The sequence below is a fragment of the Sinocyclocheilus rhinocerous genome, unplaced genomic scaffold (genome assembly GCF_001515625.1).
Source record: "Sinocyclocheilus rhinocerous isolate Xijiao unplaced genomic scaffold, SAMN03320098_v1.1 scaffold178, whole genome shotgun sequence".
Lineage (NCBI taxonomy): Eukaryota > Metazoa > Chordata > Actinopteri > Cypriniformes > Cyprinidae > Sinocyclocheilus > Sinocyclocheilus rhinocerous.
Genome location: NW_015653463.1, coordinates 46,043 through 72,687, shown reverse-complemented (window position 1 = coordinate 72,687; position 26,645 = coordinate 46,043). Strand labels below are relative to the sequence as shown.

The 26,645-nt window shown below is 36.6% G+C and overlaps 3 protein-coding genes across 3 annotated transcripts in view; 2 read left to right on the top strand and 1 right to left on the bottom strand.

Moving 5' to 3' along the window:
* LOC107715856 (uncharacterized) overlaps positions 1-2,887 on the top strand; it is a 15,636-nt gene extending 12,749 nt beyond the window's left edge. Inside the window, exons 8-9 of the mRNA XM_016522071.1 lie at positions 1,958-2,004; positions 2,126-2,887. Coding sequence (XP_016377557.1) covers positions 1,958-2,004; positions 2,126-2,777 — 699 coding nt within the window. The 3' untranslated portion in view covers positions 2,778-2,887. The remainder of the gene's footprint in view (positions 1-1,957; positions 2,005-2,125) is intronic.
* Positions 2,888-4,264: 1,377 nt separating this feature from the next.
* On the top strand, positions 4,265-18,402 carry ppp2cb (protein phosphatase 2, catalytic subunit, beta isozyme). The gene is made up of 7 exons (XM_016522094.1): positions 4,265-4,646; positions 10,621-10,830; positions 10,911-11,084; positions 11,245-11,334; positions 15,836-15,997; positions 16,082-16,200; positions 17,647-18,402. The coding sequence occupies exons 1-7, from the start codon at positions 4,545-4,547 to the stop codon at positions 17,717-17,719; spliced, it is 930 nt and encodes a 309-aa protein (XP_016377580.1). The 5' UTR covers positions 4,265-4,544; the 3' UTR covers positions 17,720-18,402.
* Positions 18,403-21,781: 3,379 nt separating this feature from the next.
* On the bottom strand, positions 21,782-25,397 carry ubxn8 (UBX domain protein 8). The gene is made up of 8 exons (XM_016522095.1): positions 25,294-25,397; positions 24,838-24,963; positions 24,667-24,740; positions 24,426-24,548; positions 23,762-23,893; positions 22,665-22,706; positions 22,464-22,538; positions 21,782-22,386 (listed from the first exon to the last, which is right to left on the bottom strand). Exons 1-8 carry the CDS (start codon positions 25,367-25,369, stop codon positions 22,216-22,218), a joined length of 819 nt encoding a protein of 272 aa, XP_016377581.1. The 5' UTR covers positions 25,370-25,397; the 3' UTR covers positions 21,782-22,215.
* Between the last annotated feature and the right edge of the window lie 1,248 nt (positions 25,398-26,645).

The following is a 26,645-nucleotide window of genomic DNA, read 5'->3' as shown; positions in this document are numbered from 1 at the left end:
TAATTTTATTAATGAAGAATGTGGCAAAGTCGTCAGCTGTTAGAGTTGATGAAGGAGGGGGAGGAGGAGGACAAAGTAGTGAGGAAAATGTTTTAAAGAGCATGCGAGAGTTAGACGAATTGTTAATTTTGTTATGATAGTATGTCCTTTTAGCAGTGGAGACATTAGCAGAGAAGGAAGAGAGGAGTGATTGATACATATTAAGATCAGTAGTATTTTTTTATTTGCGCCACACCCTTTCAGCAGCCCTGAGCTTAGTACGATGTTTGCGGAGAACATCACACAGCCAAGGGGCAGAAGAGGTGATACGGCCTGGCCTGGAAGACAAGAGGCAGACAGTGTCTAAACAAGATGTAAAAGTGGAGCATAAATTATCAGTAGCACTGTTAAGTGTAAACTGTTTAAGGGGAGGAAGCGAAGATGAAACCATAGCAGATAGCCGGGAGGGTGAGAGAGAGCGTAGGTTACGTCGAAAAGTGACATGTGTAGGGGTATGTGTTGTGTCAGGAACCATGTTGAGGTTAAGAGTGAGGAGGAAGTGATCGGAGGTGTGCAGTGGAGTAACCAATACATGATCATTGGAGCAGCGTCGTGTGTAAATAAGGTCCAGTTGGTTGCCTGATTTGTGAGTAACTGTAGTTAGCACTCTCTTGAGATCAAAAGAGGCAAGCTGAGTGTGAAATAATTAATTAATGAGAAAAATGATAAAATTAATGAGAATTAGTTGACATGTAGTTGCATAGTTACTTATAGTTAGTAGAATGTCTAAAGTGGACTATCAAAATAAAGTGTAACTGAAACTCCTAATTTTCTGCTTATTAATAGTTAGTAATATAGTTGTTAAGTTTAGATATGGGGTAGGATTACAGGATCTAAAATATGGTCATGCAGAACAAGGCAATAATATGTGCTTTACAAGTACTAATAAACAGCGAATATGCTAGTAATATGCATGCTAATAAGCAACTAGTTAATAGTTAGAATTGGTCCTTATTTAAAGTGTTACCAAATATGTTCCCGTATTTCTCCCATATTTTTAATCTTTCTATTAAACAAATCCCACTGGGTGTATTTGATTATCATACTCGAAGCTGGAGGGCACGCTTGTGCAGAAAGTCCAAAACGAACTCATATATGTAATAATTTATGACGTGCCAGGAAATCACTATATGGACAAAGGCAACCAGCGATCGCTATAGCTAAGTTTAATAAAAAATGTAAAGGCAATACATGCATGATTGCGACAATATATGGTATATGTGTGTTTTTCAAGTCATCTCCCTAATAAATAAAGTATCTGGATGATGCAGTGCTAACTGACAAAGCAGTTATTACAGTAGCCTATAAAAACTATAAAATATATTTTCTGCCTTATTCTGTGATAAATATGTTAAATAAAATTTGTAGTATATAAACTAATCATAAAATTGCCATTAGAGAAATATAGGAAAAAAACAGTACAGAATACAAATTGTTGTCATTTGATTTCTTAGCCAATTAAAAGTAAGAGATAAGAAAAATATCCCGGTTCAGTCTCCCGGATTTTGGTACCCAAATGTTGACAGGTATGTGCATATCGTGTGAAGATTGAAAGTCAACATGAAATCACGAAAATGTTAACTTTAGTGCTAACTTTTAAATAAAACTAGTTCTGAAATCACTTTTTTCTTTTCTTTATAATGCTATAATGCATTATTACAGCAAACTCTCATTTGGTATGGCTACTTACATTAACTATAACACCCACTTTTTACAATCCAATAATCAGTTACTAATAAATAAAGTACAGTTTTCCTCACTGGAAATTCTCTTTCACATGGAAAGTCACATTTCACATCTGACTTTAATGGTGTTAGAACTGCTGGAACTGAATGAGATAGATGTTTAATTCCATTTGGTTGCAAAGAAAAACATTGTGTATCTTTCTAAATGTTTGTTTGTTTCTTTTATCATCTAGAGTGTAAAGGCTGACAAGGATGTGGCTTATAAAATGGCTAAAAGGAGGTAGGGGACATTTTTACTATTTAATTTAAGAATAAAAGAATCAGCCTCTAATGCATTGGTTTTGAGTGCATTTTTAACAATGCTAAGTGTGTGGGTAATAAATGTTTTCCAACATCTTCAGGCCATCTCTTTCACCCCTAACGCATTGTAATGGTGTGAAACCCCTTTTCCAAACAACTCCTGCAAGCCGTGTTGAGAACCCGACCCCTTACTACGCTCTTCCTCACGGAGTGGATCCGGGGCATTGGGGAATGGTTGGAAGCACTGCTGCAGACTGGAACGCTTTGAACTTCCCACCTAACCTCCCACCTTCACCTTCCACGTCTCATGCAAATTCTCTTCATCTGTCTCATAGACGGGCGACTTCATCACATTCTGACGAGAGTAGATCTTTAGCAGACATACAAAGACCTCAACAGCCTTCAGTCTCGGCCCAAGCAACTTTACGGGGAGATTCTTGTGTTTCACGTCTAGCATTTGACAGAGTTAAATATCAACAGACTAACACTGCGCCACATTGTCCTGTGCTCTCACAAGAACAAGTAAACCAGTTCAGTTTAGCCATGACACAACCTTATAGTTTACCAAATTGCCCTTTGAATGCAAATTTGATGCCTCCGCCTCTCTCGGTTCAGGCTTTGACGCATGTCCCTATGCCCAGCACGATTACAGCAGTTCATTACCCCTACTTCCTTCTGAATGGACAAACATACACCACAGGCTCCACTGCAGCCATTCACCCTGATACTAGATATTACCCTAACACCATTTAGGGCTAATGTACTATGAGCTATGAGATTGAATCACATGTGAGTCAGTTTTATTAATGAAGTGAAGTGAAGTTAAGTGATGTGTGGCCAAGTATGGTGACCCATACTCAGAATTTGTGCTTTAACCCATCCAAGTGCACACACAGTATAAACACACACACACACACACCGTGAACACACATCCGGAGCAGTGGGCAGATAATACAGCTAAATTATATCAAATAGCTAGTTTAACATCTTAAAACTGATTCACAAATGTAGTTGGTGCTTTTAAGCAAATGTACTTTAATGTGACGTAAATTCATATATGATACATAACATACATTTTCTGGTAAAACCTTCCATGTACTGTAAATAACAATGTTTTGAGAGTTGATGTTCAGTTACTTTATTGTAGTATTTATTGCAATTAAAAATTTGTAAAAAGTTAACATGAATAAAGAAATGATCCGGCGTAAAACATGTGCCAAATCAGTTGTGTGGATCACTCTGCTGTGGCGACCCCTGATAAAGGGAATAAGCCGAAAGAGAGAGAGAGAACATGAATAAAGAAATGGTTTGATAATTCTACATATTCAAAGAAAAATTGATCTGCTTTATACTGGCCAATTAGCCTACTTAATAACAATGCTGCATTCAAATACTGTTTGTGACCTCTTACATATTTATTTCATTAGAAATTCATTAGAAGCATGATACTTGCATTACATTACTAGACTACACTGATTCTGACACAGATCCAGTAATGCAATCTTGGCAGCTATTTTACATAACTCAACAGTATCACTCTGCTGAGTTTTATTACTTTGCTGTTTATAAACGTGTAACTTGTAGGGTGATATATATACATCGGGTAAAATAAGTATTGTACAAGTCCCTTTGGATAAATGCGTCTGCTAAATGACTAAATGTAAATGTGTGTATATATACTGTATATGGGGTCCATCTTTTGAAAAATGAGACAGCTCCATTTGTTTTAATTTTTTGTTTTGTTTTGTTTTTATTCCATTTTTAAACATGACTCTTAATTATTATTATTATTTATTTGTATTTATATTTTTAAGCAACAGAACACACAAGTTGTGTGTTATCACAAATAACGTGATAATTCCACATGAGTAATTTAAGTAACCAGAATAGTTTAGGCTATTTCTCTGCTATTTCTGTTGGGCGGTTCCAGGCAAATTTATATGCACATTATTTTTGTTTGTATTTATTTAACCCTTGCAGAACATACACAGGGAATCTTGGCTAAACATCATGCATTAGGCGCAGAGATGCATGTGATGTCTTGTGTTTCTGACTGACTGGTTGTACACTGCATGTATAGAATAACTGATTGAAGTGTACAGCTTAACGATGAAAAGATACGAGGCGTCTGAACACATCTATTGAAATCATTTGTGAGTTGTTAGTGGTCTTCCTGGCCGCAGGGGGCAGCACCTTGCGCAGAGCGCTCAGGAGCGTGCCGTTCCGATGACGTCACGGGCGGCAGCGGCCATTACACAGCAGCGCGTTTATGAGGAAGGTCGGAAGCGCGACGAGCCAACGGAAAATCCACCAACGACAGACCGCGGATACCGTCAAACGACATATATCAGTCACCACCAAGTGTAGATGAAACACACCCGTGACGCGGCGTTTCGTGTTTAATGAGCTGATATCCGAGTTTAACGGCGGTGTTTGGTGGTTGTGTTTCGCGTCGGCCCAGCCCAGCGCTCGTTTAATTACCGGAGAATCGGCGAGAATTACCGCAGGATCGCGCCGGTGATGGATGATAAAGCGTTCACCAAAGAATTAGACCAATGGGTCGAACAGCTGAATGAGTGCAAACAGCTGACCGAGAACCAAGTGAGAACACTCTGCGAGAAGGTAAAGAAAATGTCAGGTTTATAATACATTATTAGGTCACATTTATCAATTCATAAACATAAACGATACTATTGGTACTCTTGACGTCACTGCACGTGAACGCGTTGAAAAAAAATATGTATAAATCATTAGGATGTTTATAATCCATAACGCTTCTCTGGACGTCATGTGTGAGATGTGCATACAAACGTACACCGAAATAAAAAAAGAGTAACATTAATATTATTTTTAGAAACTTGTTGTATTCTATATTTATTGAATTAACACCACAGCCAACACACGTCAGGGTGTTAGTGTTCATTGTTGTTGTCAATCTATATAGACAGGCTGTATTTGTTTGTACCTAATTTCTCAGTATCTGTAATTTGTTGCATATATTTTTTACTTACAGTCTGTAGACTTGAAATTGACTGACTGTGTGGTTAAATAGTAACCTCCAGCAACTTCTCGCTATTTACGTTAAAACGGTCACTACCTCTATCTGTGTTTACAAATGACCCTGACCTTACCTCACTAGATGACATCACAGCTGTCTGATGTCATCATGACTCCATAGGCATAGACTCAAATGAATGAGTCTTCAACAGAGCTCTTGGGGAGATCCAAAAATAAGGGTAAACAAAGTTTCATTAATAATCAATCGAAGAAGTGAAAAAGTGCAATCTTTCAGTTAACATAAGGATTAGTGTTGTCTAGGTACCAAAATTTCAATATTCGGTATCAATGCCAGTGAAAATCCACGGTTCTCGGTATCAATTTTGGTAAGGATCCTTTCCTGCAGCTCAAACAGCAGAGCGTGTCTGATAAAATGCATGCAATCAATATAGCATAGTTCTCTTTGGATGAAATGAAATGTAGGAAGGCTTTATCAGGAGTGTTTCACTAAAGTGACACTAAAGAGTCTAAAGTGAAGATGGTTTTCGTTTAAGCATTAAGACATGAGAGGCAGAACTGTTGTGAATTAGCAGGGCACAGCAAGTAACTGCAGTCTATGTGGTATCGAAAGCCTTATTACTTTTATAAAAGTTATTTGCATATTAAAAATTGAGGTCACAGTCATTAAAATGCAAATTCATTACGTCCCATTATTCTGCTTGATCTAATCCTGACATAACAGAACGTTGCCATTTAACAAAAATAATCATTTGTTGTAGGGATGCAACAATAGAGTTAGGTATTCAATACATACCTTATCTTTTTAACCACGGTTTCCGGTTCGGTGCTGATGGCTTGACATCAGTGTTTTTTGCAACAAATTAACAACAAAAAACTACTGTAAACCTCTGTACACTGGCAAAAGCGTGAATTTTTAAGTCTACTTAAAATTTATTTTGAGAGCGGTATTATTTTTCTGATTTTTTTCCCCAAAATAGGATGTATTGGCCATTATTGAGCGCTATAAAGACATGTAATGTGCGTTTCATTCATACTGGTAGCCAAAGGGCGCCCTTGTGCAGAGGATCCACAATGCTGCTACATTGTTCATCCGCATGTTTAGAAAGCCATGTAAAATTAATGTAAGTTCAACTTAAAAAAAAAAAAAAAACATGTCTTGAGACTTTATGGCGGTTTTCCCCATCCCACTGCATCATGTTTTTAAATGAAAAAAGTACTCTTAGTGGTTTGTTTTCGGTCCTTTGTATTAAACTATACATACATACACGATGCTGTTTTATTTCTGCTCATATTTAATTTTAAAGGGCTTTTAAAACCTGCTAGAGATATTCAGCTAAGAGTTACAACTAACTAACTAAAAAAAACAACAACAACTTTTTCTGACGGACTAATATGACATAAACACTATATGACACAAACACTGTTAACCATACATTTGTACATTCTGGTACCGAAATACCGGGTCTTTTGACAACACTAATATGGTTTATAAACATTATTTTAAACATTATACACTTTTTTCAAAGATAGTCATGTTATTTTATTGCTTTGAAGAAACATGCATTAGTAATATTTTGCTCGATGTGCTCTCTTGTGGCCTCAGGAGAGAAGCCAAAAGCTTTTTTCCCACTAACTGAAATTATGCCTTTTTAATTCGAATATGATTCGAATATTGATAATATTTTAGTACAAAATTAGAATTTAGTTTTTCACCCATTTTGACAGCCCTCGAACTGATGACGTTCCAGGAAATCCCTAACATGCTATCGCTGTAACTGAATAAAAAGAAGATATAATGTTAAACATTTTGAACGATGAGACGTAAGGTAGGGGTCAACCGATATGTGTTTTTCAAGGCCGATACCGATTATTACAGATCAAGTAGACCGATAACCGATATTTTGAACCGATATATATGTCTGGTGTAAAAATTAAAATTAATGTCAAAATTAAGAATAACAAGGGCTCTGACAAAAACTGCCTTCCCTGGTGTTGGTTGAGTGTAGTACTCCCACAGTAAACTCTTTATTTTAAAGAGTTAAACTCTTTATTCTTTGGCAAACAAAGGGTTTACCATTAAAATTAAAACATGGAAGAAATAGCGTATTGTGTGATTATTCTTTTAAACAAAAGTTGTAATAATTGTTGTAGTAGTCAGGGGTTAAAGCAAAAAAAAGAAATATTTTGACTGAAAATTTTTCCTCGGCCAAACCCCATTCCTCAGCCATACCTGTCACACACCCAGTTTAAGAGCAGTGTTTTTCTTCTTGTAATCAAGAGCGCTTCCTCCTTAATTACTGTTCTTCAATGTTTAATTTATGTTTGAATAAATCCATCAAGTTTTTATGACAGCCACCATTGTTTATATTTCAAAAAAACGAATTGAAGTAGAAATATTATGTAATTGTAACTTTATTATTTTAAAAACTTCATTAAGTGTAATTTTAACAAATCAGTCCATTTTAACCTTCAGTATTTTAGTAATGTAGTACCAACTGACTCTCATGTATATTTTACAGCATTAGTTGAGATTTTTTTCCTTGAGAAAATTTGGCATGTACTGTACCTGATATATATCCAAAATAATCAATATTGAATTGAATCGAATCGAAATGGTAATCGAATCGAATCGCAAGCTTGTGAATGAGAATCGAATCATGAAATTTGTGTCAAAACCCAGCCCTAATAGACTATATTTACCGCCTCATTCTGTGATAAGAAGCCACATCAGATCACAAAAGGAAGTTATTTCAAACTCTCGACTGATAAGTAAAAACAAGTTATTTTCTCTTTTGTTGGACAAAAGATTTAAAAACGCTTCTCATAGCAAATCATTACAAGGGAAGAGGCTAGGCGTGCGTTGCTTTTTCAAATGCACGATATAAGCGTTTCCTCGTCTCAGCACGTGAACTCACGGGCACACACACAGCCAATTCTGAGAAATAAAACACACGGGCAATTATTTAAATGCAAAACCGCAGTTCACAAGCACGTATTGAACCGTGGATGTCGTACCGAACGGTTCGATATTATATTGAGAATTGTGACATCCCTAATTTGTTGTATAATGAACCAAAACTGTCTTCGTATAGCAAAACATGAAGCCTTTTGTTTTGAGTTTGCTGTTTTTTTTTTTGTTGTTGTTGTTTTTATTTTGTTTGTACTTGTTATGCAGTGGTTAAAGGTGTCTTTTTGACAAGTATACACATGGAGCAAAAATGTAAAAATAGCCCCCCACCCCTAAATACTGAGTACTCGAGTAGACCGCGTGACCGTAAAGCCCGTCCCTAATATGTACTTGATTATTCCTGCACACAATCAAAAAGGGGTAAAAGTAAAACTGTTTACTACTGTGCTAAATAGAAATGGGACCAGATGTCTCCATGGAAACACACTCATACTGTCTCCATAGTGATGGGGGTTGTTCTCTCAGCAGATATTGATTTGATTTCACAGCGATACAGAGTGCACAGACATGCATGTCTATCTGATAATCTCTCTGGTTTCTCTTAATATTTCGTGTTTAAAACCTGCTTCTGTTATCCTGAGCTTTTTTAGCGTGTTCTAGCTTTAGTGGCTCATATTATCAGCCTTTACTGATGTAAGTTTGAGTGGTGCTTGCCTGGTCTCTTAGTAAAGCACACCTCTCGTCACACAAAAAAAGCACACAAGACCCATGAGTTGAGGAACCGTTGTTCAGACAGTGGGTGTACTGTTTGTACTTGCTTGAGCAAACGCCACTAATAAAGTGTGAAAATGGTCTAAAGCAAACTTGGTGCTTTAGTTGTGTGGAACGAGGCTGGATGTGTGCAGCTCATTCGTACAAAAAACAACTTGGGTGTACAATGCATTGCTGTAGAAAATAACTAGCTAGTTTTCTGAACATGGTCGTACCTTTGTTGCTTGAACCACATCGGTTCAGGAGTATTGGACTGTTGTTACTGAAGTCACATGCAAGTCGTGGAGTAAAAACCTTCTAATTATTCAATTCAAGACTGCAGTTAACATTGAAGTAGGTGTAACATGCAGTATTTAATCGGCATACAGTTTACTTCTGTAGGAAGGGCTGGGCGATAAATCGATAATGATGATTATCATGATATAATTTTCCTTGATAAAATGATATCAACAGTTCGATAAATGTTCGATATAATTTTTATGCGCCAAAAGCGGAGCGAAACAGCGCTACTCATTTGAAGCGCGCCACACAGACCGTTGATCCGCTCGGCTCAAAGTTCAAAGGGCAGCGCAGCGGTTGCGAGCTCACTAGAGCAGATGTTACACGCTGAACAGCGCTGTGAGATCCAGTGTGAAGCGCTTGAATTCAGCGAAGAACACAAATGACTTGATTTAAACTAGTTTAGAGCCAGATGAAACAGCGCTGACAAACAGCAGAAACACTGTGTGCAATGAGACAGTCAGAAGACAGTTTCAATCAACAGATCACCATCATTTACCATGAATTTACTGTAATAACTCTAACTGCACCATGGTATTGAGTCAGAAATGTGGGATATTCTTATCGAATTTTATTACATTATAAATGTAGGCATGTATTAAAGGAGTAATGAATATAATTACAGCTATAGCTGATTAAGCTATAGCGTTTGCATTTATACTAAATGTATTAGACAACTACTTTTATACAAATATCTAGTAACCATTAGTGCTGTGTTCAAAATATCGATACGACGATGTATCGTCACAGAGATTTGACGATACGAGTATCGATACAGCTGGCCCTGTATCGATATTGTGGCACGTGTGCAGCAGTGGACCACGCTTAATTTGTTGTGTTGTGCATTTTGACCAGTTTATGGGAAAAGTATTCTTAAAATGCATTCAAAATTCTGAATAATTTGTAATATATAATTATTCACGGTATTTAGAAGTGCCCACGATAACAATATTGTGCATATTCATTACCGTGATATATCTCATTACCGAATACCGGCACAAGTCTAATCCTAACTAAAGCTGCTACTACTACTATCAAATGTGCAGACAAAAAAAGTTATATTATTAATATTATCAGGCAACACAAACCTGTTTCTTGATTTGAAACAATATCACTCATTAGAACATGCAGAAACCAAGAAATGTTTCTATTAAGATATTTATTTTAAGGAAAATTAACGGTTTCTAAAACTTTCACTTTGGAGCAAAAATTTGGCTTTAAACTTGAAAAAAATCAAATTTGACATTTATCGTGAAAATTATCGATATCAACATATGAAAAGTGATAATTTTTTGGCCTTATCACCCAGCCCTACCTTTAGGCTATGTATGCAGTTTATATCTCTGTGTGTTATACTAAAAAGAAACTTTGCATCTAATCTCAGGTCAAAGACCTGAGAAGTTTGCGATGCTGTTTGCAAATGTTCGCTGGAACTATGTTTGAGGGAAATGCAAAGTTATTGAACTATGTTGATAGTAACGGATCTTACAACCATGATTGGCTAACAATGCTTTTAGGAAGCACCCCCCGATTGGGCTTTTGAAACGTTCCTGTCGGATATTTTTCTGCTTTCAAACATTCACCTCTGCCTGATACACTGTCCTGTTCTTACACCCGCAGGCTAAAGAGATTCTCACTAAAGAGTCCAATGTGCAGGAGGTGCGCTGCCCCGTCACAGTGTGTGGAGATGTGCACGGCCAGTTTCATGACCTAATGGAGCTCTTCAGAATTGGAGGGAAGTCACCTGACACTAACTACCTGTTTATGGGCGACTATGTAGATAGAGGATATTACTCAGTGGAAACAGTCTCACTTCTTGTTGCACTAAAGGTATGCTTACTAAATTTGCTACAGTGGTCTTGCAAACTTTTCAGACGTTTTGACCGTTCACTTGTCTACTTCGTTTGTAGGTTCGCTATCCAGAGCGCATCACGATATTGCGGGGAAACCACGAGAGCAGACAGATCACACAGGTGTACGGCTTCTATGACGAGTGCTTGAGGAAATACGGCAACGCAAACGTCTGGAAATATTTCACAGACCTCTTTGACTACCTACCCCTCACAGCTCTGGTGGATGGGCAGGTGAGGAATACTCCTTCTCTTCTGGGAAGTGCATAAGAATAATACCAGAGGAGTTTTACTTCTCTCACAAATGTGAAGTGATCATCAATAGAGCCAGCCTTAGAATCATCTGACAGCTGCTGATGGCTGTTAATAACTCCTATTACTCTCTGGGTGTCAGATCTTCTGTCTGCACGGTGGCCTGTCTCCATCCATAGACACGCTGGATCACATTCGTGCGCTGGATCGTCTGCAGGAGGTGCCACATGAGGTCAGTACAGCTACGGATCGCATCCACGCTACTAGCAGTGTCTAGTGGCTTAAAGAGGAATTAAATGTGTAAAAAAATGAGTATTCTAATATTACTGTTGAGTTAATTCTAAATCTAGTTTTGAGTGTTTTAGAAAAAAATGTATCTTAAATATTTACATTTACATTGTCATTTAGCAGACACTTTTATCCAAAGAGACTTGAGGACAATAGAAGCAATCAAAACCAACAAAAGAGCAATAATATGTAATTGCTGTGAAAAGTCTCAGTTAGCCTAGCGCAGTACACGTAGCAAGTTTTTTTTTTTATAAAAAATTTAAAAACAAGTAGATAGAATAAAAAAAGAATAGGGAACGCTAGTATTAGAGGGTCAAATGTTTTTTAATAAAAAAGAAAAATAGAATTAGAATTAACAACTTATTTAGTTTTAAATTTGAGTAACTAAACCTGGCTCTCGCCATGAACATAGCCATAGATGCTGACATGGTGTTAAGAAAGGAAAGAAAAAAATACTATTGTAAAAATGATTTATTTTACAGTATTTATTTATTTGAAATGTTACAGTATTTTTTTGTAATTTTTATTATAGTATTTATTAGTGGTCGACCAATATGGGTTTTTTTGGCAGCCGATGCCAATATCTTGGAAAGCATGGAGGCCGATATAATTTTATTTATTTTAATTAATATTTAAGAAATTTGGAATCATTTGAAAATTGATTAAAAATAAATGTGAAAAATAAACATACTTATACTTTAGATGACAAAGTATTTTTCATAAAAATATAATTAAAAAGAAAGTAAACACTGTAACCAACAGGGCACTCAGTATTCTGGGAAGTTTGTGTGCACTGAGAATCATATTTTTTCAAATAAAGCCACTGAATTTTCATGGCTGATTCTGATATTATTTTACAAGCAAATGGGCCGATTCATATACACATTGCTGATTTTAAAAAAAAAATTATAATAAAATTTTTAAGCAAGAGACAAATACATGAACAAGATGTTTATTAGCTCTATTATAGGCTGAACTATCTGTGGCCATTTAAAAAAAAAATTGAGCCAACCACTGTATTTTAATCACGATCCAAACAAAGATGCTACAGACATGTAGCATGAACAGTTTTTTATTTAAATTGGATTGTGTAATTACAAAAAATGTGGTCTGAATGTAGCTTTATGAAATTATGCTACAAAAAATAAACCTAATGCAACCAAATAAGCAGATGGGCTAAAAGAGGTGCAAATTCACTCTCTGACAGCAGGTGGCGCTTATGGAACAGCAGCAATACAGTATTTCCTTGGTTATTGCTGTTTAAAAACAAAAAAGTAGCACAGCACTTATAAAAAATACTTTAATATGTATTATTCAGAGACAAGATGAAATGAAAATACCACCTAAACTTTACAGTCAGTTCCCCCATCAACAATTCAATATTAAGGATTTTCTTCCATTTTCTTGCGCGCATTGTTAACAGTGAGCTTGTTCTGCTGCTACTGTATATTCTCCTCTTTGTGTCCGTCTTCAGTGTTTCTTGAATTTGTTAACGGCTGTTTACACACTTGTAATATTTCCACAAATGACATTTTTGAAAATGATTGCAATGTTGTTTGTGTTCAAGCCTGTAACAGAGATCAGCTGAAATTAAAAAATAAAAAAAAAAGTCTGGTTGCCAGTTGGGTATTTGGCGCAAAAACCATCCGGTTCTGATTTATGACCAGTTGACTGGTGCAACATTGACAGCACTAATTAAAGAAAGGTTTTCTAATTGTTCTGCTTGTCTCTATAAATGTACACCAGCCTCGATTTGCTCTCTGAGTCCTGATAACTGCTTCGCTGACTGAGAAACTGCTTCAGATTTTTCTTTCTGAACTAATCCAGTTGAATGGCCAATCAAATCATACCATTTTGCAAACCCGTTTGGCTAATTTACTGGATAAAACAATTTGCAAAATGCTCTAAATTAATTGACGAATGGCATTGCAAGTTCTGATTTTAACCAGCTTTCAGAAATATGGGACGTGTTATATTTACTGAAGTTCTGAAGTGCTTATGGCATGCAGAGCGACTGCTGAGGATGTGTGTTCTCACGCTCGTTCACCATGATCTGCAGTGCATTATGGGCTTTCGTTTGCACTTATCAAGATCAGATTCATGGGTTTTAAGCCAAACTTTGTCTCTTCAACTTTTATTAGCTCCTTAGATGAAATAACCAAGATAACAGCTATGCTTGTAAATGTTGAGTATTTAAAGTGTTTAAGTCAGTGGTCACCAACGTGATGCCCGTGGGCACCTGGTAGCTCACAGGGAGTCTCTGAGTCGCCCGCCAAGCACGTTCTATAAATAGCCTAAATTAGCGTCGGGCGATAAATGATATCATATCAAGATTATGATAAAATGTATGTTAATAATGATGATTCGCTAATAAGTCTGCATGTTCTGTGTGTCTGTGTGAATGTGTGGAGTAGTTTCATCTGATACACAAACTCAAACACACGTGACTCGCGGTGTTTTCATCGTCTGCGTCTCAATATATGAGGACATGAACACATGCACTTCATCTTCAGAGCTGCTCTGAGAGTCACTTCACCAGCTTTATGCAGTTTCATTTGAGAAAAATACCGTCAAATACACACTGAAACTAAAACTAAATGAAAGACCTTCACGACAAACCGTCAAAATAAAAGTTCGGTTTAACGTGAAATTATGTGACTGAATATATTACTACTGTATTAGGGGTGCAATGGTTCAACTTACTCACGGTTCGGTTTGTATCACGGTTTTAGAGTCACGGTTCGGTATGTGCTATGTTTAGGGAAAACCTATACTGTCAAATGAAAATAAGAATAATCTATCTAACTACAAGCAACAGCACAAATAATCAAATGTAAAATAACATTGCATATTTGACTGTATAAATTAAAGATTAATCCTTATTAAAGTTACAAAAGTTATTCAATCAAGAGCAGTGAGAGATTTCCGTGTTGTTGCTGTTTGATTAACATTAAGAAAGTGCTGTCACTTTAAAGGGGTGGTTCACTGAGTTTTTTCTAGGCTTGATTGTGTTTATGGGGTGAGGTTTAACGTGTTAATGCTTCGTTTTTGAAAAAAACGAATTATTTTTCACATATTGCGTTTATACAACAGTTTGACGACACGAGTGTGTAAATAAATTAGAAACAACAATGGAGTTCTGCCTCTTTTGTGCAGAACTACTTCCTTCCGCCACAGATTTAAATCTAAAGTTTACAGTTTAACAGCTTAGCCCCAGTCTCCATTACTAATTCCAAAACGTCACTTTAGAGCTAGTAACGAAGGAATGTTGAGTTGCTTCATTGAAAGCTTATTGTATTACTGTAGTAAAAGCTTGCTGTATTATGTAGAGTAAAGTATTATGAGAGAGAGATGGACTGAGCGAGTGTGATACCTGCATCTGATACAGCATCTCAGTCTCCTACACACAATAAAACATAAGTTTGAATGTCCACTGAGGAAAGCGTTATCTTTGTCGTATCGTCAATATCCTTTCATCTGTTAAGAGTGATTTCTGATGACAGCGCTGCTCAGTGCATTTGTTAGCTGCGTCGTTGTTGAAAGTAAAAATAACTTCCGTTTACAAAAGTGTGTTTTTCAATGTAAAAGTCTTTACTGCAGTACTGACTCATAAAAACAGTCTCTTGTCGCCATCTAATAACGGAACAATGTAACTAAAATCACCATCACGAACACACGCACCATGTCTCGGTAATAAACACTATTATTAAATACTTTTATTATTTATATAAAATATTATTTATTAAATACTTTTATTATTTATATAAAATATTATTTATTGAACAATCATATTTAATAAACAACAACAACAGCCATCATAAAAGTTGCTAGGCAATCCAGTCAACCGTACAAAGGCAGCACGATATACTGTAGGCTATACAGCATTGAATTTACATAAACATGATAAGATTTTGCTAAAACTATTTGCTCTGGAACAAATAATAGTTTAATGAGACCAAAGACTGCCCGTTAGATTTACCCAAAACAAATTATATCTCATGTTTAACCACTATAGAGACATCAGAGCCAGCGGTAAATTCCAGAAGATCTGGCCGCGGTGAGGCGCTCTCGGCGGGTGTAATGAGCGCTGAACGGCCGCTGGAACTCACGTCTCCGAAAACGCCAAAGCAAATTTTCAAACAGACGTTATCTTTATTAACAAACCGCATATTTGACGTCCAAGCAAGCACATTCTCGCCTAAAAAAAACTCTTAAAACTGAATTTCGTGACACAAAACAGTATTATTTTTAAAACTATTGTGGATTTGGGCGTCCACCATGACACTCACTGTGAGAAATACGGCAACTTCGGCAAGCAGAGTGATACTAACGGTGAAGAAGTCGAGGAGCTCTGTTGGACTCTAATATCGCACTCCTATCAGCCAATCAGATTCGAGAACCAGAAAGAACTGTTGTATAAATATATATATATATTTGTGTTTCAGGGGCCCATGTGTGACCTGCTGTGGTCAGACCCTGATGATCGCGGTGGCTGGGGAATCTCTCCACGTGGAGCTGGTTACACGTTTGGACAGGACATTTCTGAGACCTTCAACCACGCTAACGGCCTCACGCTGGTGTCCCGCGCTCATCAGCTGGTCATGGAGGTGAGATCCACAGTCCAGCTCTTCACAGCCCTTCGGTGGATAAAGATCATAATCAGATCAAATAAAACTACTTTTTTCCCCCAGGGATACAACTGGTGTCATGATAGGAACGTTGTCACTATCTTCAGTGCGCCAAACTACTGCTATCGCTGTGGAAATCAGGCAGCCATTATGGAACTGGACGATACTCTTAAATATTCGTTGTAAGTTGCGCATCTTATGATAATCTTTTAAATATGTACTGTCATATAAAATGTGATTTCAACTACATGTCTGAATTATATTTCAGTTGGCTCACTTCAAGAATACAAATGAAGCCTATTTCTTAGACTGTAGAGGTTTTTTTTTTATCTTTTTGGCATTGCTAACCCCAAAATATTTTATTGCTGCAATGCAAACAGTCTTTAATTTTAAAGTGAAGGGTGTAATTGCCCACAAAGTGCCACTTGCAAGAAGGTTTTCTGAACACTCCCATGAGTGTTCACAATGTAATCTTTTCACAACACTTGTGTTGGACACTTCAGTAGGACCCTATGAAATCCATTTTATTTTTTCCCAAATTCCGTTTTTTATGGTTTATGGACTGTTATAATGGTTAAATTAAATAATATTCATCAAAAAGCATGTCTAATTTATTGAAATCATGAAACTTACAATATTAAACAGCAGTTTATTAAATGTTGAACAAAAATTTAATTTTGAAGGCCCTATGAATTTTTTTTTTTCTCAAATTCAGTTTTTTTTTTTACCAAATCCATTATTTTTCTGTATTCTATTTAATTCAATATTTGTTTCAAAAAAGTAATGTTTCATTAAATATTAATAATCAAAAGCAAAAAAGTTATTTATTATTTTATTTATTTTTTTCCAGAAATACTGTGTCGTGTATTTACATTTTTCTGCTAAATAAATTCTGGTAAATAATTTTTCTGGTAAATATTCCTTTAAAAATAATGTTGTAATAATGTAATGATAGTACTACTACTACAATTATTAAGTCATATTTCTGTCACGTTTTTTTTTTTATTAATCCGCACTTTTATTTTGATGGGTTCCTGTGAAGATGAAGCCGCATATCTGCGCCATTCATTCACACAGAGCATAACATGCAGGATTCATATTTAAATGGTATACTATACACAGACACTAGTCCATATCACGTTTTGATCTGTGTACTAACCTAATTTTGATATATCCATCCAACATTTGGCAAATTCCGTGACCTTTCTGCGTTAAACAGTAAATTCCGTTTTTATGATTGGATTCCGCGATTCCTTCCACGTTCTCCACATTGTGGAAATCATAGGATCTTACTTCAGGAAAATCAACCCATAAATGTCTCGCTGCATATTAAACCTGGATAGGAGAGAGAATAAATGACCGTTACAGTAATAAAACTAATGACCGTCACCATTAAGAACAGTGGGAATAAAAACAAAACAAAAAAACCTCCAGACTGCTATGAGAACTGTGGGGTAAAATGTGCTTAATTGCCATTTAAATGTCCAAGTGCAAAAATTCTGAATAGTCCTAAAATGATGCTTCATTGTCATTCCTTCTGCAAAATATTCTTACTTATTGAGGTTTTTGAGTGAAAGTCAATTGAACAGTGAGCTGTGCATTTAAGCGGCTTTTCATCTTTTCCCCAGCCTTCAGTTTGATCCAGCTCCTCGACGCGGAGAACCTCACGTCACCCGCCGCACCCCCGACTACTTCCTATAAGCGAGCACTGGCCTGCCACAAAAGAGCCCTGAAGCAAGCGCAAAATGATGACAAATCCAAACATGTATACATGTGTTCATCCAATGTGTATATAAAATGGGAGAAATGTTCTGACACAACAACACTAACACGGACCAAAATGTGCCATATAAGCATTTAATGCCCAAATCCGATCGCTCTGTCTCAGTACTGCTACAAAGTGTTTCGTTTTAGCCTATAGTGCAAAATGCCTGCTGTATACAATGAATAGAGATGTTACCTTCGTTCTTCAATTGTAAATTACTCCGAGTAAAAAAAACAAAACAAATGTAAGTGACTAGCTTTCTCTCTCACAGTATCACTGGATTAAAAAAAAAGTCCTTTAAGTTGGCAATGCCAGGCATGTGAAAAACAGTAACATTTTTATACAAGTGCAAAAGCTGACATCCTTTCCTCTATCTTCACCAAAAAAAATTACAAATCCTATTGGGAAGGAATGTTGAAACCGAAGGACATGCCTCTTCCATTCTGGGAGTGTACACACAAGTGTATATGGACTTTATCTGACTGTCCTTCTTTGTCTAGTCTTACCATTTTCTTTTCTTTTGTGTTACCTGTCTTCTGTGTATTTGTCAATAAGTGATAGCCTCTTCTTTGGTGTATTTGAACTAATAAACTACTTCTAATCGCAAGCTACTCCAAAACTACACACTAGTTGTGCTTTTGTTTGAAATTGATAGTTAATGTTATCCGTAATGAAACAATACTGTTGAAAAAACAGTGTAGATCATTTTTCAAGGTTTGACTGGTTAGCACAATCCTCTGCTGATACAAGTTGTAACTACACTCTCTGGCTGCAAAGAGCTTCTTCATTCACAGACTGTCCTGAATATCTGTATTCTGAAGAAAGAAAACCCCAATTCATTACTTTGTGTTTTACCAGTGACTGATTTCTTGGTTTAGGGGGTTTGTTCCAGATGAGTAACCGCCATTGATGCTAACGTTAAGTAGCACTTTATACAATACAGATTGTGTCGAAGTAGCTTTTCAGGAAAATAAAAGAGGACAGTACTAACCAGTCAATTGTTCAGTTCGTTGTTGATTCAGTTCGGTTTAATAATTGTGTGAAGTTCATCAATTATGCAATGAGTTTAATTCATCTACTATAAAGCACCTCTGTAGAACAGTGTTGTCATCGTCCAGCTCAGTTCAGTTCTCATCCAATAGTGTCTGTGCAATCAAGTTGATAATATTGCCAAGTGTCAAGTGTCCCCAACTAAGCCAAAAGGCGACAGTGGCACAGAACCAAAACTCCCATCAGTGACCAGTTCTGCTCTGGCCAGACGAAACCAGCATGAGGTGGTTTGATTCCAGCGTGCAACACACACCAGACTGGACTGCATAGATGCAAACTCCTCACCTTTCAGTGACAATTCACTTTTTAGAGATCAAAATAGGACACCTATGAGATCTAATCAGCCAATATTGTCTTAGCCTGCATGTGTACATCATCTTTTATAACATGGGATTTTTACCAAATATATTCAATCTTGATTTTTGTAAAATGTTAAAATGTTTTTTATTAATTTATTTATTTTGTGAAAAATTACAGTTTTGGACATATAAGGTAATAAAAAATTTTTAAAATACCTTAAAGTAATGACAAATGAGCATGTAAAGCAAATATCTTTAAAAGAAATTCCGTGTGGAGCATGCCCCCTATCTGCGCAATGTTTTCACCTTTTGCCCCCTTACCTGTTTGCACCTTTGGGACTGGTATTATTCAGAATATTCATCTAGTTCATTCTGCTTGAGGATTGGGATACATCACATGCTGAAGGAGTCAAAGCAAATGGTTAGCTCTCTCCAGATATTAAGCCTGAAGTCCGAGCTGAATGTAAGTTTGTCACTACCCAGAATATCCACTTATTTCAGTTCTAGCATTATAAACGGTTATTGCCGTAACATTTACGTGAATGTTAAGCAGCATTAGCGTTACTGGGTGAATAATTGACCAGGTGTGAACAACTGGCAAGACTGCAGCACCTACAACAGCAGCCATTAGTTGTTTTAGAGGTAGGGCAAGTTATTACATTTTGGTGAAATATATTCATGAGAATAACATAAACTGACATATCATTCACACTAAGACCAGGGCATGTTTTTGAATCTAAAACAGAATTTATTTTGCGGTCAGTAAGATTTTTGGTCCCACTTTATATTGTGTCCATAATACCTGTGTACTTACATAGTAACTAAATGTGTACGTAGTATGTAACCACAGTGTAAGTACACATTGGTACATAGTATCTACAGCTGTAATATTTCTGTAACTACACACATGCAACAACCCTCAGGATGGTTTGTGTAAGTACAAATGTGTAACAGGACATTGGTAACAACACTTTTTTCACTTCACTAAGTACTCGTGAAACAGGAATTATAAAACTACATTTTGTAACTATGTATAAGAGTAATTGGAACCATTTGATCCAGGGGGTGGAGATGGGTAGGTTTAGGGATATGTAAAGTGAGAGGTGTTGGATCTCGAGTTGGTGCACCACTGTAATACCAGTGTACTCACATGGTATCTCCTCAGATACACATCTAGTTACTATGTAAGTACACAGGTATTAGGGACACAATATAAAATGGGACCAGATTTTTTAATGTTTTTGAACGAAGTCTCTTCTGCTCACAAAGGTTGCATTTATTTGATGAAACCGTAAAAACCGTAATATTGTGAAATATCATTACAACTATGTTTTCTATTTTAATGTGTTTTAAAATGTAATTTATTTCTGTGAAGGAAAAGCCGAAAAGGAAAACCAATAGGTGTTTATAAAAAAATATTTATCAATGTTGAAAACAGCTGTGCTACTTATGTGTTTTGTTTTTATTGAGATACCTTTTTTAAGGATCCAGGCATCAATTTAATGCACCCTTGATGAATGAAAGTATCAAATTAAAAAGTCAGACTAAATTCAGTCCTCCATCACTTGAATTAATATTATATTAATTGAATTTTAAAGCACAGCCAACACAAAATCAGACTTTAGCACCTCTTTTTACTTTGAGATCTCTGAGCATAAATACAGATTTAAAATCATAAGATATACAACCCCAATTCCAGAGAAGTTGGGACATTTTGTAAAATGCAATAATCTGTGATTTGTTAATTCTCTTTAACTTTTATTTAGTTGACAAAAGTACAAAGAAAAGATTTGCAAAGTTTTCACTGACCAACGTAAATGTATTTTGTAAATATGAACAAATGTTGTTTTTGACGGCTGCAACACATTCCAAAAAAGTTGAGACAGAGTCAGAATAAAAATGAGAAGGTTATAGAATATCCAAGTTAAACTGTTTTGAAACAGTTCACAGTAAGCAGGTGAATTGGTAATAGGTCAAGGTATCATGTTTGGGTAAAAAAGGAGCATCTCAGTCTTTGCAAGAAAAGCTGAATCATGGCTCATCACTTTGTGCCAAATTTCATGATGAAGTGTCAAATCAAAAATCACATTTCACAATGCAAAATTGCAAAGAATTTAGGTGTCACCAAGTACCATACAAAATATTGTGAAAAGATTCAGGGAATCCAGAGAAATCACAGTACATGAAGGACAAGGCAGGAAATCTCAGTTGAATGTGCTTGACCTTTGACCCCTCAGATGCCATTGCATGAGAAACCGTAATGCTGCGGTGTTAAATATAGCCACATGGGCTCAGGAGTACTACTGAAAACTGCGGTCAATTACCACAGTCTGCTGCTGCATCAAGAAATGCAACTTGAATCTCTGTTACTCTAGCAGAAAGCTATACATCAATTATATGCAGCGATGCTGCCGGGTTCTGGGCCAGAGCTCATCTCAATGTGTTTCTGAGAAAAATGGATTTTGAGTTCTCAGTCCCAAAGACCAGAGGGAGCATCCAGACTTTCATCAGCGACAGAAGCAAAAGCAAACGTCTATTATGGTATGGGGGTGCAGCAGAGCATGATGGGCGACTGGATTATGTGCGAAGGTACTATTGACATGGAGGCATATATTGGGATTGTACAGAGATATATACTGCCATCAAGATGATGTCTTTCATGGGAAGTCCATGGTAATTAGATCAAGACCATGTGCTACAACAGCGTGGTTTCGTAGACTCAGAGTGAATGTGTTAGACCAGCCTGTATTTTACTCAGTACTTAAATGTATAATTACACTGTAACAAGGACACCTTAAAATAAAGTTAAAATAAAGTTACGTAATTCCGTTACATGTAACTCGTTACTCCCCAACACCCAACAAAAAATTGTTGATAACTGTAATCAACTTGAGTTGATTCTCAATCTTATAGAAAATCTAAGATCAGCAAACGAAAAGCATTTGCACTGAAATGTATCCCAATTATGCCACATGTAAAGAATAAAATCCTGTCAACTGGTGCATGATATTACTGCACTGACATTGATATCCGTAACCAGTTCCATTCAGTCCAATTAAAGCTTTTCAGAAACAGAAGTGCTCTTAGGTAATGGACGGCTCTTTCTCCTCCACATTCAGCACTGTGTTGGTGAGAACGCCAGCCTCCTCCAGGCTCACGTCTGCAGCGGCGATCAGCACGGTCCTGGGGTAGGATGTACACAGCGTGTAGAGAGCAGGATGGTATCCTGTCTTCATCATCCAGTCAAGAAGCAGCTAATGACAATAAGACATGAACATAACCTTTGCATCTTCTCTACTCAAACCAGATCACAGTAATCAGGGAGACTCACCAGAGAACTCCAGGATTTGAGGAATCTCCTGCAGATCGTTCTTCCGCTTGGACATCTTAGAGCTATTTTTACAACCTGTCAGTGAATTACAGAGCAGAGATGCAACTATAAAAACATGCCTTCACAGAAGAAAGTACCAGTTATTATTGGGTCATGATCTGCCTTCTTGTTCTATATTTTCTGTGGTGTAAGTTCACTCACCCCTTCAGTATCCGCTGACGGCTCGTCAGGCAAAACTATGACCTTTAACGGGAGAAAAAAACATTTCTTCCACACAGGACCATAACACAGGGGGCCGTTTCTGAAAGTGCTACATACATTTACAGTTGTGGTCAGAATTACTGCCCCCTCCCTTGGTAAATATGAGCAAAGGATGCTCTGGAAAAAAAAGTTCTGCATTGATTATACTTTTGATCTTTCATTACAAATAGGCTTTGACATAAAATACCTTCTGATGTTCACTCATGTTTATTTCGTGCTTTAAGTAAATATGAAAAGATGATCGGTTCACATGTGCCGCTTGAACTGAGGCGCTACAGTGATCTGTCACTGCACTTTTTTTCTTTTAGATGCAAGTTTTTTATATGCAATATGCAAGTTGAATAGTGTATTTTAGGTGACAGCAGAATATTTTTCTCTTGAAATCCTCCCAAACAGCTTGTAAGGGATGTCTGATATACTTTTAAGGCTTTTTAACCCCAAGACTCAACTAATTTCTGCAATTCCCCAGCTGTGATACTTGGAGAGTCTTTGGCCACTCAAACTATCCTCCTCACCACACAACAAGACAATACAGACGTCTTCTTCCAGGCAGATTTGTAGCAATTTTCAACGCTTTAGCTCTTTACTTACAGCCACTTTCTAATTTGTGAAGTTTAGCAATCTTGTTCTGTTTGTGATGGAGGATGATGAAAGGATTTAGGCCTTTGTGTTCTCTATTTATATTTATAGTCCTGTGAAATAGAAAAGTCATGGCTTTTTATTCACCCTGGTGTGCTAAAATGTAAATATGAATATGAATTTACTTCAGAGATATTTCTAGGCGTGCTAATAATTGCTGGTCAACATGCACTGGAGAAAACATTCATTTAATTTCCCCTCCCGCTTTCAACTGTTTTACTTCAATGAAAGGAAATGGTTTTGAGTGAAAGATCGAAAGGGTAAACAAACAATGCAGAACTTTCCACAGCCCTCGCTGCTCATATTTACCAAGGAGGCCAATAATTCTGGTCACAACTGTATGTCTATAATCAAGGGATCCTTTAGAGCACCTTTCCAAGAAAAAGGCTTTTATTCACCTTCTTCTGCTTGGGCACTTCCTGTTGGACAGGATCTTGGGTAACAGTCTGAAGAAGCTTGCGTCTCCTTCTGGCTCCCTGATTAGGATTCTCGTCTACACCAGCATCACCACACCTCTGGTCCTCTTCCCCCTGAACCATATCATAGGTGCAGTCGGTAATCTAAATTGTTTATCTATGTTTCCAATAGTGTCATTTCATCCTATTTTTTTTACTTGCCCCTTTTAGACTTGCACTCTATTCATTTACTAACTGCTTGTTTTCTTTTCTTTTTTTTAAAACCTCTCACTAGCTTCTCTATTCTTTTTATTCTATCCGTTTTCTTTTTATTTATTATACAATTAACAAAAAGCAAAAAAAGGCCTCTAACACTAGCTTGCTCTGTTCTTTTTCTATTCTATCTGTTTTCTTTTTATTCATTATATGATTTAAAGAAAAACCTTGCTATGTGTACTGCGTTAAGCTAACTGAGTCATAGCACTTGTATATCATTGCTCTTTTGTTGATTTTGATTGCTTCCATTGTCCTCATTTGTAAGTCGCTTTGGATAAAAGCGTCTGCTAACTGATTAAATGTACTTTAATTCTTATTTTTAATTGTTTAAAAAAAGAAGTAAAAACAGAAGAACACCCGTCATGTTCTGGGTGATAATGCGTCTTCTCACCCCGACAGGAAAACCCCGGCTCAGTTTCCAGGTCTCTCCTGTCATCCGATGGTATCGTTCCATTCTCTGCTGAAGTAACACGCTCTGCCTCGGCTTTATCACACTTTCAGCATAGTCAGATGTCTTCATATCATGAGAAACAACACATGTATCATTACAAGATTTTATATTCATATCATACTCATCTACAGTGGAACATTTCATATTGATTCACTTTTAAAGACAGAGTCATGTGTTGAACCTTGTCATTGTGTTGATGTTGTTGAGCTCTTCTGACTTGCTCTTCTTTCTGTCTGTTGGATTCAAGCAGCGGGCCTGCGAGATGACAAATGTCAACTTTAATTATAAAAATAAGCTTTTACAGAAAATGCACAACTACACAAACATCAGATTGTCCGCTGAATGTACGCACTGTCTGGGAGCTCTTGACACACTGGAAAGAAGAAATACTTCAGCCTCGGGAACATGTAAATCAGCCATGTGCAGATGCCCAGGAATATGAACCCGCGTCCAGCCAGCTTCAGAGCATCTTTAACACCTTTAACACACATGATCACACACGTAAAACACCTGCCATCTTGAATTTTAGCAGCCCTGGCTCACTTTATCACTTGCAATTGCAGTAGCATTAGCCCAAGCTGATTTCAAAATAAGAACAATATCCAATTCCAATGAAGAAATTTGGATTAAAAAAAGTTATCATAATTTGATAAACAATAAGATGATTTAATGATTCCAAGTTAATATTAGGAATTTCAATATGTTTTCCTTCCTCTCCTAAAAGCGAGCTTAGCTTAGCATGATGAAATTCTGGATTTTCTGCTTTCATTTTTCTGCCAGAATAATGATTATCATGATAGAGTCTTACCAATCAACGAGTGCTTCCACGAAATGAAGCAAAATCCTGCCAGTAAAACACAGAACACAACACATCTGTTAGACATGTCAGCAGTGTACGAATCACAACACGGAAGTAACACGTTTCAAAATAAAAGCCAACGGACGCGAAAAATAATTCTGCAGAAGAGTAACCTGTGGGCGTGGCCAAAACCGAGGGGCGTTTCCGGACTTACTGACGTCACAGTGACAGTCGAGTTTCGAGGTGGCATCATTTTCATGTTTTTGGGAAAATTTCCCATACATAAGAAGAGATGGTCAGGATCCAAGCCAAATTTCAGTAATTTTCTTTAAGAGACTAAGGACTACTGCACCAGTTTGGAGAATATTGTTAATTAACAAGCAAAGAAAACTTGTTATTTTCTATATTTAATATTAATTTAATATTTTTTACGAATATGCTTGTTTTTGATTCATGAAACAATGGTTTGTACACTCTGGCATGTTGTTATGTACATTTTTGTAAACTTTGTTCTGCTCAATAAAAAAAGGCATAATTTTCATGTTTAGAAACAAGTCGCCAACTTTTGCTCTGCAGAGACCCCACATTCCGAAAATAACGCTGAAATACATAAACAGTTTTATGAAGTGTTTTACTATACCTTACTTTATTACTCCATAATGGAGTTCTTAGGTTTGCATTGAGCTACTGATCTAATTCAGTTTTTTTTCCTGTTCTGTGCTGTAACGGATCCATGCAAATTTCAGCAGCAAGATCGCAGTCATAGAATATTAAAATGAAGGAATAATAAAACCTAATTCAACTGAAAGATTCTGTGACTGCGATCTTGCTGTCATTTTTTTAAAATTCTGTGACAGGGATCTTGCTGCTGAAATTAGCATAAATCTGTTACAACACAGCAGAAATAAACCGAGTTAGAGCACTCTAAATATCAGTGTCATTCAATTAATATAGGTAATTAGGTTTATATTAGTTTATTATTATGAATATAGTAGACTACCACTACATCGAGAAAACATTCTAGAACAGTGCGCTGAACGCTTGTGTGACCCTGGAGCACAAAACCAGTCATAAGGGTCTACTTTTGGAAATTGAGATTTATACATAAAATGAAAGCTGAATAAATAAGCTTTCTATTGATGTATGGTTTGTTAATATTTGGTCGAGATACAACTATTTGAAAATCTGGAATCTGAGGGTGCAAAAAAAATCAAAATATTGAGAAAAACACCTTTAAAGCTGCCCAAATGAAGTTCTTAGCAATGCATATTACTAATCAAAAATTAAGTTTTGATATATTTAAAGTAGGAAATTGACAAAATATCTTCACTGAACATGATCTTTACTTAATATCCTAATGA